The 13,300-nt window shown below is 39.4% G+C and overlaps 1 protein-coding gene across 2 annotated transcripts; it reads right to left on the bottom strand.

Moving 5' to 3' along the window:
• Positions 1-1,480: 1,480 nt before the first annotated feature.
• cnot6a (CCR4-NOT transcription complex, subunit 6a) lies at positions 1,481-12,927 on the bottom strand. Of its 2 annotated transcripts, none has more exons than XM_066646031.1 (12): positions 12,859-12,927; positions 10,462-10,583; positions 10,100-10,286; positions 9,263-9,348; positions 9,012-9,113; positions 8,625-8,693; positions 8,184-8,341; positions 7,655-7,809; positions 7,350-7,504; positions 7,033-7,266; positions 6,156-6,358; positions 1,481-5,482 (listed from the first exon to the last, which is right to left on the bottom strand). In XM_066646031.1, the coding sequence occupies exons 2-12, from the start codon at positions 10,571-10,573 to the stop codon at positions 5,270-5,272; spliced, it is 1,674 nt and encodes a 557-aa protein (XP_066502128.1). In that variant the 5' UTR covers positions 10,574-10,583; positions 12,859-12,927; the 3' UTR covers positions 1,481-5,269. The 2 variants fall into 2 exon arrangements, with proteins under 2 accessions (XP_066502128.1, XP_066502129.1); XM_066646032.1 differs by lacking the exon at positions 12,859-12,927 and adding an exon at positions 12,365-12,465.
• Between the last annotated feature and the right edge of the window lie 373 nt (positions 12,928-13,300).

The following is a 13,300-nucleotide window of genomic DNA, read 5'->3' as shown; positions in this document are numbered from 1 at the left end:
CAGACGTATTTGTAAGCCCTTGCACATAGTGTGCTTGACTACAATATTAGAACCTGACAAATCTATCAGTATTTCACAAAGTCAATGTTCTAACCTCACGTCTGTACACGTTTCATAAAACCGCTGCCAGAACAGGAGCGGTGAAACATCAGCGCCACCTGCTGGATGAGATACACAACAAAGTCTTATCTGTGAAAAACAACTTTGACTTGTGAGGTGACGCACACGACACGACTCTTATGTCTCAAACATTTTGAGCATTATTACCAACCTACAAACTTAGATTGTGCACGAAAAAGGCCGCTTTACAGCAATGCTTTGAGAATCACCTTTGGTTCCCAGGAGAAGAACCATTTCTGTAAGTGTGTGAACGAAAATAAATTCAACGAATCTCTGAATAATTAAATAAATATATAAACTTTGTTTAATGTGTCTACTCACCTACAGCTGTGGCACGAGTCGTGAGTGTGAGAGTTCTTGGCTTATTACTCGGAAAAAAGTCCCTTCTAATGATGCACCTTGAAGATGGAAGGCAATACATTGATGTGGCTTAACTGAAAAATGACCTGTATACCTGCTACAAATAGACAAGTCAGGACCCCTAAAGGTCCATGCCAGAGAAGGTATGATTTAAGTCAGGGGTCACCAATTTTATCCATAAGGGGCCAGTATGGCTGCAGGTTCTCATTCCAATGAAACAGGAACACACTTTATAACCGTTGGTGACCCATGATTTAAGTGGGGGATCATTCTGTGCTGCAGTAACTTTGACATGATGGTGTGTTAGTGCATGCTGTGCTAGTATGAGTGGATCAGGCACAGCAGGGCTACTGAAGCGTCTGAGGATAATCAACCTTCAAAAATTATTGTTAATCTGCTTTTTAAGTCATGTGCAGAGGCTGTAGGGTTGTCCCACAATCTCTCCAATTACAGTGATGTACCTGCATTACATGAATGGAAGAACTACTTCTGTGCTCTCACCATAAACTGAACCGTCTCTCATTCACATTTAACAACCAGGTGCCAAAACCCATCATTTTGAACAGGGCAGTTTAGACATTGGGGAACGGTGCTGTAGTGTTGGATCCTTGAGTGGTTTTGACCAAAGCATTTAATTAAGACCCCAGATTATGTTAAATATATGCAAAAGTAGAAGAACGTGTCCAAGTTCCTCAATCAGACCGCCCTATGGAAATGAGCAGAAAAATAATACAACGCCAGCAATGAAACAGATATAGAATTTATTTGACCATGAGTAGGAAAAAATACAGAGGTGTAAAGGAAACAAGCTGACCCTGTTATAAACACATCACTACTCAAGAGAAGAACCAAGAGAACTGGAGGAGAAACAGTAAAATCCAAAACGCCTTGTTTACCATTAGGCTTTATTTTTTTTTTACACTTCCTAATATTGGAATAAAAACAGCTGCCATTATTGTTTTTTTATATGTATATATATTTTTTCATATATATTTATATATATATACGTAACATTCTTCTTAAAACATTGTGCAAGTGTTTTGCTGGTATTCCATAAATGGTAAACAAGAGTTGGTCCAGTGCATCAAATAGTGACATTGCCTAAATACTTATTGACTTCCAGCTGAATCAACCACAATCCCGACCATTGCACAACTACCCCTACTGACAGAGCAAGAGAAGAGAAAAACAAAAGACATGAAACAGCTAAAGGAAAAAGGGACATCTATGGCAAAGCCAGACATTTCTGCCTAATCAATCTGAACAGGTAAGTAAACGTAAATCTGGAACCGCTGTGAGAAAAAGTCATTATTGCCAAGGTTTGAGTAAGTTGAGAGACATGATAGCATGACGCTTAAGTTCGCTTGTTCTTCACAAGACACCACCTGAACTAATTGTCTTTTAAAAGTATGTGGAAAAAGAAAAAGAAACAAACCTAACGATGACAGTGGGAATGTGTGCTAAACATGCAGTTAATCAGAAGTGACTGGCTTTCCAAGCGCAGAAGGACGAAGCATGACAGTTGAAGAGTGAGGACAGAGCACAGAGAGGAAAAAAGAGGAGAGCAAGTGTGTTAACTCATGCCTTCACTGCCCCTGCATTCTCTTTACCTTTGATTCCAACAGTGAATGAAAGAAATACCCCCAGCTGACAGGAAAACTGGACAAAAGGCAGTATATATGTTTTCTATCCACAAAGAAAAACCCTCCGTGTTAACCACCCTCAGCTAATTTCACACACGAGCTCTCCAAGGCAGGTGAAAAATGCCACATAAAGCTTAAAGTCAAAGCTGAAGAAATCTTGTTTGGTGACAAGTGACAGCTCTTTATTTCTCTGTGACTTTTCTCTAGATTTCATTGAAGTATTTCTCTTTTTCTTAAAAGTATTTCGAAGTGAATGTTAGCAACCATATAAATCTATAATTCAGTGTGCCAACATCTTTACAAAAAATTTGGTTTTGAGTATTACAAAATAAGCAAAATAAAAAAAAAAGAAAAAGAATGACCAAAAAAAAAAAAAAACGATTAGATATCAATCATGATACACACTTCAACACAATTCATGTCAAAGAAAGGAAACGTGATACATAATTTATTCACACTTTACAAAAATCTCTTTTAGCTACGACAACACCATCAGCAATCCAATATAACAACCAGACAAGTTGTTTTGATTAAAAACAACAAAACAAGGAAGGAGGGGGAGAAAAAAAAAACCAAAAAATATATATATATACGGATGAAGGGGAACTAAAAAAAAGGACACTAACAGTGAGACGGGGTGATCCGCCTTATAATGCCTTTCCCCTGTTTGGTAAAAGTCATTAAAATTGACCTTTGCCCTATGGCAAAAGTATCTTCAGTTTAAAAAAAAAACTGAAACAAAAAGGAGGGGGGTGGGGGGGAGTAGCTGCACTAGTGATCTACAATAAGTGCTTGTCAATCCATTCCATTTTTAAAATTTGACATTAAATGAAGTACATTAACCAAAAAGGAGAGGGGGGGTTGGCCTTGTGAGCACATTAGGGACATGGATTGTGTTTTGGTGGCGGCTGATGATTACTCCACTGTATTTAACAGAATCTAACAAGACTAGACCAGGCTACATACACGTACTCCAGCTGAGAGCAGACGTTGCACGAACAAAGTCGCAGCCATGTTTGTGTTCCTCAGGTCAAAACAAGTTTTACAGCAGTAGATGGACTAGGAGCTTTACACTTGGCCTTGCAGCAGAATGCATTGGATGGCACAACACAAATGAGCAGACAGCTGTGGTCTAGCAGTAGTAAGAAGTTCAAGCTCTAAAAAACAAAACAAAAAAAAGGACACAATAGCTACACACACAAAAAAACAAAAACAAACAAAATTAAAGTAAAAAGACAATTGCCTGAGTCAAGAGCGAGGAAGTGGCAGTTAAATTGAGAGAAATGAGGGGGAATGAATCAGGAATTGTGGAAAAAAACTAGTCTACAGCCACTGTACAATAAGACTGACGGCATATAACTAGACTGAATACTGGAGAAAATAAAGTTGTTACTAAAGCAGAACCAAACAGCTAAGCACCTAAAAGGGTAACAGCAGGTTAGCTAATACATTAGAAACCAAGAAAATCTCACACACACTGCGGGGAAGATGCTGCAGATGTCAGAATAAGTAGAGGGAACGGAGGCTGTTAAGGTGTCCAGGAGAGCACTGGCAGTGTGCTTGGAGGAAGGAAGCAGTGAGGCACAATGCTGCAGGTTTTCATTGGGAGAGAGGGGGAGGGCATATAACCAGACACCAGGCTCTATGCAATGTTTTGGTTAAAAGAGAAAAAACATGGTACATTGGTTTGGGGGCGCAACAAAAAAAGACAAAAAAAAAAAAAGGACCTGGACAAGTGCAAATTTACACAGCAAAAAACCTGAAAATTGTTTTCTTCCTCTTGTATACATGCTGGTCATTTTGCATGTTTGTTAGGTTCAAAACACCATAAAACAGATAGAAATTTAGCTTTCATTTACAATACAATCATTTCATCCAAATCGAAATTTGAATATGTACACACACGGGAAAAGGAAAAAAAAAAAAAAAAGAAAGACAGGACATTTGTGGTTTGTATACAATCATGTGGAGTCCCAAAAAAAAAAATACCCTAACAAATACCTGGGAGTAAAACAGGATACACACACATACACAAAAGTGCCTTGGCTGGGCAAGGCAATGTATTGGCCAGAGAGAGGGTGGCTAACCTAACTGGCTGAATCTGAGCATGCCCCAATTACACCCTAGCTGCATGTGCCACCCTGCTTAAGCATTAGAAACTGTCAAATTCAACAGCTCTGGGGTCAGCAGTGCTACAGGCGTGTGGGTTACTGTCACCCCCACATAAAAAAAACAGCTGTCCATTACAGACTACTTCCCTTTACCTGTAGCTCTCCAGTTCTGTTATATGCATTAGGGTTGCAGATGCAGCTTTGTCTATTATAAGTAGGACCCAGAATAAAATAGAATGGTGACTTGTTGCAACTCCAAAAAACTACCTCCTTCTACTGAGATGGGTGTGGTCAGGTGAGGGTGCAGCGTCTGAGGGCTTAAGCCTCAGCGTGGTAAATCAAACGCACCGTTCGGCATATACAGCAGGAGAGCAGGGCTGTATCAGAAGATGCCTCAGCACCATGTGGAGTGTGAAGGTGAGCGTGTGCCCTGTTCTCACGGTCTGCACACATTTAAGAAGCCCTTTAGTTCAGAAGGGCATTTTGGGAGAATGAAGAATTCACCTCTCTAAAGCTGGTGCAGTTAACGGTTCCTGTCTAATTTAGCTGCTTGCTCTTAACTGGCATCAGAAAAAAGTGGCATGGTCCAAAATAGAAATCTGATGATGAACTTGCTTGATCTGGACTCCCTGCATGTGTCTGAAAAGGTATTGCCATATTTTATATAAAAGCGCTGACCATTGTCTTCAGGTAAAATTTACAAGAAATACTTAGGATAATCTGGGGTTTGGATACAGTGAAAGGGGGGGGGGTGGGAAGGTAGGTAACAAACTTGTGCCCAGAAGAAGGAAATAAAACAAAACAAAAGAAAAAGAAAAAAGAAAAACAAGAAAAAGGAGGGGAGGTGGTATAGATAAGACTGACAAATAAGCATCTTGCTTCAGTTAAAATCCATTGGGAATAAAAGTTTAGCCATACCCCAGCTCCTCCTATCAGATTCTGGTTTATACACAATGAGCTTTGCGCCTCACTTCCGCTCTCCCTGAGCAGAGCAGGCAAGGTGTGGCTGGGAGCGCCCCCTGCTGGCTCGGAGAACTACCTGCGGCCCGGCACGTGGATGCCGTTGACTGCGGGTGGGTAGGGCAGGACCAGCTCAAGTTGTGCAAACAGAGAAAAGTGGTCAGAGGGGATGTGGGGATGGGGGCAGCCGGTGATACTGTTCTCATGAAGCCAGTGGGGGTCCAGGGGGCCAAGTACCCCTAGCACATTCAGCAGAGGCTGAGAGTAGAAGATGTAGTCGATGATGCCCTGCAGAAACATGGAAAACAATTCACATGGGGTTCAAAAGGCTGGCAAAGTATTCCAGAATATTAGAGTGTGGGTGACACATTCTGACGGAGAATGACATCACATTAGGAGATTCCACAACTACTTTAGAGCAACCTAATACTGATAAATCATAAGTTAACAACCTTGGTCATAAAAGTACCCTTAATTTTCTTTATCCAAAGAAAAGTAACAAGACAGCCTCCCCGTGCAAAAGTGTCACAGAAAGAAAGTGCTACATTGTTCTGGGTACAACATAATTCAGCAGACAAACGAATTCCACCAACATTCCAAATTTGCATCAATTAGGTTGCTAATAAATTACAGTGCTTTTTTTTTTTTGCCTGATGCCCTATGTATTGCATTTGGACATAAATGTATTTTGGATTAAAAACATTAACAGCATTTGTAGGTTTTAAGAAAAAGCCATAACTAAAGAATTCAACTGTGTGTTTCTAAGTTGAAATAAACAATTTTTACCATCATTATTACAACTGAAAACAAGATACTATTGGCCTCACTGGTCACTGTGGATAATCAATAAAAATGGCTATTTTTGTGCAGTATACACTACACACTCCAAGTGTAATTCTAACTTCCTCTAAAAATGAGACTGTCAGTGAGTAGTAGTCACAAAATAGCATGTATTTGATACCTTGAAGTCATAGGTGTAGTTGGTGTAAGGCATCAGGCCATTCTCGTAGGCACTCTTCAGCTTGAACCCATGCGTGATCCTGGTGCTGGATGTGCCATTCTTGCCGTTACAGTTGAAATTGGTCAGGCAGTCGATGTAGCGGAGCTCCTTGAAGTCCTTGTGTGTGCTGTCCACACCTCCTGTGCTCAGGTACTCCACCACACCTACACAGTGTAAAACCATGTTTAAAACTACATTTTTAAAGGTTGGGACTAAATACAACTTACAGAGTTCGAGTACAAATATAAATTTGTAACATACAAATATGATACAAAACAATACAAACTGGAATGTGTAGTTTTTGCTCTCACCATTATTTGTTTACAAATCGTTGCATTAAATTTTAAAAATGTGTTCATTCTTTTCTTCAACTTAAGCAAGAGAGATTCTTGATTTCATTGCATTTTACAAATTGTTTAAAAATGGGATTTGTATTTGTTGGCATTTCTGAAATAAGAAACGGTTTTAAAAATATTGATATTATATTGATTCATATTTTAAAATTACTTGATATTTATATATTTGAAGCATTCTTAATTCGTCTACCTTATGGAATGGACAGCTTTCCTTTTAAGTGTTTGTTCACACTGATAGTGTTAAAGGTTTTATTTTAAGTCATATTTTATTATTTATAAGTCATAATCTCTCTTTGTAAAGGCAATTAAATGCAAATTAATACATTGTACTTAATACTACAACTTGAATAGGTAAAAAGACATTAAGCTTCTGAAAACAAAATAGAGAAACGAACGTCGTCTCACTGGAGACTGGAGTATTCAAATTATTTGCAGCAGCCCTACAATTAAAAATCATCACACATACACAAAAAAAAACTTACCCGAGTCAGGCAGCGAGTTGAGGTCAGCACATAGGACGAGGGGAATGGCATTGGTCTCTCCAGACACAGAGGAGAGCTTGAGGCTGCGTGTGGCTTTGTCCACAATGTTCTTCACTTCCGACAGGAACATCATAGTCTGGACCAGTTTTACATCTGAGTATTCTGGGTCCCAGTGCATGTGGGCATTGGCCACCAGCAGTAGCTGCTTCTCCATTCCATGTAACGACTTCCCTGCTGTAGAGCACCAAAAAACAGTGATCTGTTGTATCTCCCAATATGAAATTGTAATGTATAAACAGAGAATGAACAAGCTATACCAGATTGCTCCATCATCTCTTTGCGTAGTTCCAAGAGCACCGCGACCCCGATGTTGTCCTTGGTCATCACCCTGTTCAACATGACCTCTGAGCCCTCTGAGTTAGCCATGGCCAGCTGGTTAAATTCCACCGTGTGTTTCTGCACCAGGCTGAATCTGTGTCCAAAATCACAAAACACACAAAGTAGAAAGGTCAGAGACAGACAAGAATCTCTGCATTTGCTTCAGTGTGGCCAGTCAGAAGAAGCAACAGCCAAGTCCTCTGTAGACTGATAGTAGAACCATGACAATACACAATGCACTCACTTCTCTGTCTTGTAAAAGATGGCACATCCGTCCACATGTTTTCTGTCAGATTCAGACATGGTCCTTGCACGGGACTTCGGGCTGAAGAAGCCTTCGTATCCATGCTCTTTCAACTCCACCAGGAAAAAGTTGTAGTACTGCTCAGTCTCAACCTCCTGCTCAGAGAATGTAAACAGACAGCTTGTACTAGACGTATGTGGTGGAATTATTGCTGCCCCAAAATTACAAAACTAAATTACAATTTAATCATGATGCTATCATTAGAATTCTTGCCCAAGAAACTGGGCACTACAATATGGAGAAGTGGTAGTACAGATTATGCTATCCCAATGCAAATATTTGGTCCAACTAGTACATTTAATGTACTCCAATGAGGAAAAATGACCCTAAATCAAAGAAGCTCAAATACCGAACAAATAGGAGGCAACACTTTTCCTGACATCTAATATGCAAACCTCCAAATCTAATGGACCTGTGCACTATACGTTTTGGGAAAAGAAACAGTTTGTGAAAATGTCTCAAATCAGACCTGTAGGCTGATGATGTCTGCACTGCAGCTGAGGATCTCCTGCATGATGGACTTTTTCCTGTACTCCCAGTTGAGGGCCCAGGAGGGGCAATAGCCATAGAGCTGTCGTGTAGCGTACTTATCACACAGCACGTTGTAGCACATTACAGAGAACAGGGCTGGCACACAAAAAGTAGTAAAGTTAAGATAAACCATTTATAAACATTTAACCTTCCTGCTCTGTTTAAAAAGAGTCTAAAGTGCATTGTGTTCACAAAGGATAAAAGGAAACCAATTTCTCCAATGACCATAGAATCAACAGGGCTATGACTCCATTCGGAAAATGAAAAGAGACGTGAAACCAATATTATTGCATGACTAAACCTAGCTAGGTTTCAAAAGACAGAAACATCCATAGTTACACGTATACAGTTCTACTGTGGGAAGGCAAGAGTTACTTACCTGATGGTCGTGTCCTGTCAGGCTCCTGCAGAGGTACCCAGGAGCGAGGTGGGGGCTGTTCTGTGGAGACTAAAGCAGAGGTGGACCAATGTGTCATGAACATGCGCACACACACCACAGAACAAAAGATTCAATTAAAAAAAAAAAAAGGAAAAACGCTTCCTGCTACATCATTTGCCTACATTGTAATTTAACACACCGCAATTCTGAAAGGCTGCAGGAAGGTGGCAAAAGTCACGGAGTACAACAATATGACTCATCTCACTGAAAGGAAAATTCATGTACTGGCTAAAAAGTTTTCGCTGAAAAAAAATAAAAAAAATAAAATAAAAACAGACACTGCAAGTGGCCTGTTACAGAACATGCAAAACAAGAACACATGCATACCGCGTTTAGTGCCTGCAAGATTGTCCAGCAGGTAGTTCAGGAGCCGTCGTGTCCCATCTGGTTCCTGGTAGAGGTTCATGATGTCTTGTGCAAGTGGGTTTCCTATAAAGCCAAAACAAAAATGTGCATTTTACTCCAAACCTTACAAACACTGACAAGAAACTAGTGAAGGCAGATAACTACCACTAGTTTAAAATGTATACATACATAAAATTTCTATTTGGGGATTTAACAGCAGGATATTGACTTACCTTTCAAACCCAATGTTTGTAACTGAAACAGTTTTCCAAGCTCAAAAGGTAGAACTCGCAACTGGTTGTTATTTAAAAGCAGTTCCCTGAAATCAAAAGAGCAATTTTTAAATAAAGTACAAAAGAATCTGTACAACTGTACTCACAACACTATTTGGGGTTTATAAGCTGGGGTCACCTCTGAGAGGATTGTGTAAATATAACAATTCAACACAAACTGATGGGATAAAGAGAAATCCAAGCAAATCAAATAAGTAGGTATGAAAACATCAATACAGCTTTTATATTTAATATTGAAATAAATATATACATCCCTCTATAGAGCATAAAGAGAGCAGTACAACCAACTTTAAAGTTGGACCAACCAACTGGACTTGATCCAGACGACTTGGAAAAGTATACATCGCTTTTTCAAATTTTTTATTTTTTATTTTTGCAGAAAATGATTTATAACCACTCAGTTCAACAGTAACCAAGCAGCAGAGAGGTGGATATATATTACAACAATAACATTAATGAAATTGATTCATCCAAGTACAAGCCTATGGCAGCCACACATGAGAACTACACTGATATAAGTGAGCACAGGGGTGCAGTCATTAACCCCCCCAAACAAAAGGGAAACTAATTAGCAAGGCTCTGGGGCAATCCAGAATGACTCATATCATCATGTGTATACTGGAGTTAATAACCTCAGCTAGCAGGAGAACTTGTCTACAGAGCTAACAGCCAGCATTTCAGGGAAACATTTAATGTAGTTCCATGCTCTTGATAAAAGATTTACTACCAGATTTCATGAGTAAAAATAGCAGCAATAAAATGTTGCCAGATGCTGACCTGAGAGATACCATGTTGCCTAGCTCAGCAGGCAGGCTCCTGATCTTATTGGATGAGAGGTCCAGGTACACCAGGTTGTGTAGTTTGGCAATGTCGGGCGGGATGCGTGAGAGAGAGTTATCACTGATGTGCAGAGCTGTCAGGTGGGTGAGAGACCACAACGCCGTGCTCAGACTCCTTACTTTGCCTAAATACAAAATAAAGACCAGAAAAAAAAAAGACTTAAGTGAAATTACAAATCCTGGAACTGAAACTATGTTAAATAATGAATAACAAAATTGTAACACCTTAAGCTATTATAAGCAAAGAGCTCACATACAATGCTCAACACAAAATGTCTTTCAATTAAAACCCAACATTACCACTGATCTCTAGCTCAGCCCAGTATGACTTCTTCCCATTGGCCGCCTCTTCGCTGGACATTATTGTGTACATCCGCCTTGGGTCAGGCGGATCATATTTTTCCTTGGGCATCCCTGTAACACTGAAATAAGTGAAACAGTCATTTCCACCAGTCGATTCAAATGCTATAAATGAGAGCAATTCTTCATGCCTTACTGGACAAGAACAGTAGAGAGCTTAAAAGCAGCAGTGTGTGATAACAGCATGTAATCTACTATTCTGCAGTTAAAAAGACACACAATTGTGAGATGCATAGATCAAAGGCAGGAGGCTTTTAGGTAAGAGGCCTAAAAACTAATTGGATACATACAATCTAAGCCAAGCTGAGTAGTTTGTGTCCTTTGAAACGAAAGGTTTTCATGGGCTAGTTCTGAAACTAACTATTAAACCTTGAGGGGGAATATGCAGAATGTGTTGTGGAGCTAGGGAAAAAAATGTAATATAAAACAAATCATTAATTAACATTAATTCATTAAATAAAAAACTATGCATAAATGACTTGAATGGTTCAAAGTTTCTTTATGATGGACAATCTGCTATATATGGGTTTTTTTTTTTTTATATAATTACTAGAGTACCAAAACATTACAATACGCTTCAATGCTTTGAAGCAGTGTTTGTCTACAATCAAAAATCTTTTTAACTGAAGTTTCAAACTGGGTTTTTTAAAGTGTATTTTACCATATGAAGGTTTATATGTTTTTAGCAAATGTATGTATGTGTGCGTGCTGGTCAAATCAAACATCCTCATTGGTCAACTTTACTTTGTTTAGGACTCCTAAAAATCAAAGGAGACCATGAACCTAGATGAGAATCGAGGAAAGCCTGGCAGCTTTTAAGAAGACCAAAGGTTGAGGATAATTTCCCTATTATGCTGATAAATGATCAATGAGATATCACTGTAATTGCAAACACCTAAATCAGATTCAAACAGATGGCAATAGGTAACTCGAGTCCAAGCGTTTATAACCAAGCAAGAAAAAAAAAATATTGACTGACGTTCCTATTGAACAATCTTCTCGTTTGTGCTTTTTAATTTTTTTTTTTTTTAGCTAAAACAAATATCGCTTTGCAAAGTACATCACAGGTTAACATCAGGTATTCGACGTGTTGCAGGAGTGACTGGTCCATGAGGTTCCTGCAAACCGTCTCCGTGTCTCTCTCACACACACACACTCTCTCCAGTTGTACTAAAAGCAAAGAGTCAACTAGATTTTTACATTTATTTTTGAAAAACTAATATATATATATATATATATATATATATATATATATACATAAATACATATATACACACACACACACACGTAGGGTCCAGCGCTTTCTAATATCTACAAAAACAAATACCTCGTGTATACAGCCACTCTATACAGGCTACTGGCTAAAAGCTTTTGATAAATGCAACCAAATTGAAACATCGGATAGCACACCTGTTGGCAATTAGGCTAGTTTCTTAGCCGTGGGACTAATTTTCAAATGTGTCTGATAATTTAGCGCTAGTCTGTGCCAAATTTCATATAACTAACGAGTTAATGAGCCGTCAACAAATGGCTAGCTGTAACGTTATCCCACACAAGCACATAATTTAGCTTTGTCACTCTAGTTTCTCCACTAGCTGTGTATTTTCATTAATAATTTCGATTTAGTAGGTAAATATGTGCTGTAAAACAACGATGTTCACAGTGAAATGAGTCTTTGCCACCTCCTGTTCAGTAACATTAGCTGAAGAGGTTATTAAAAACAAAAATGACCGGTAGCTGGAGGCTGTTATCGTTTAACGTTATAGAGTGGAGCAAGCTGCCTAGATGTGTGTATAAATAAACACAGTTCTATTGCCTCGCTACAACACAGCTTTCAACTTACATAATAACGAGCCCTGACTATCTGGGAATACAGAGGACGAAACACGACACGAACTAACGCGTTTGCAAGGGAAGCTACAAAAAACACCTGCTAACGTTACCACACATAAACCAAACCCTTGACTGGCTTGTGTTGGCCAGGTAATATGCCTTTGTTAAGATTTGGCGAGTTAGCCACCTAGCCGCTACCTAGCTCTCTGGCACGAATCTGAAGTTAGCCCCATTGTAATTGTCCATTCCACCTTAAATGGTGCCACAGTTGCAATGCGGGGTGCCTTGGACAGAATTAAACTGCTCCGTTTAAGGTGGAACGGTGAAATTAAACGAGAAGCTAAGTTGATCGCTGTCTCACTCGCTAACGTGCGGGGTTTTTCTGTATTGTACAAACTAAACATAAACTCTACTTGTCAAAGACAGCTCCTATTAAAATATTTCAGACGTTTTCTGTGTAGTAAGAGTGAAGTGGCCACAACCGCAGGCCTCTGCTCCAGTTACCTGTAAGCGCATTACCAGTTGTCGAGGCCGAGTGCGCGTCTCCTTTGTTTCTGCTCCACTTTGTATCCGCTGCTCTGTCTCACCAAAAGCAAACAAGCATCATGGCGGCTCGGCGATTTCTCGCTCTGCGCGTTCTGATTGGCTGAGTATTGAGATGGGATGCTGTGATTGGTCCGAGCACTGTTTACGCCAGCGGTGTAGCGAAAATAAGGAGCAGCGAAATGGGTCAGGTTTAACAAAGCACGATTACTCAAAACAACTGGATAATTTGAGCCTAAAATAAAAAGTTAAACGACAAGTAATTATCAAACAATATTTTTTATATAATCTTCATTCTGTACTAAAATTATATTGGGAAAACTGATAAATCTATTATAACATAAAATAAATCAGATCTCTCAGAACATCTAGATAACTTAAGGCCTAAGTGATGCCTTAGCCA

Source organism: Hoplias malabaricus, chromosome 15 (assembly GCF_029633855.1).
Source record: "Hoplias malabaricus isolate fHopMal1 chromosome 15, fHopMal1.hap1, whole genome shotgun sequence".
In the NCBI taxonomy this organism is placed as follows: Eukaryota; Metazoa; Chordata; class Actinopteri; order Characiformes; family Erythrinidae; genus Hoplias; species Hoplias malabaricus.
The sequence above is the reverse complement of the archived record's forward strand: the minus strand, read 5'-3'. Positions and strand labels throughout refer to the sequence as shown.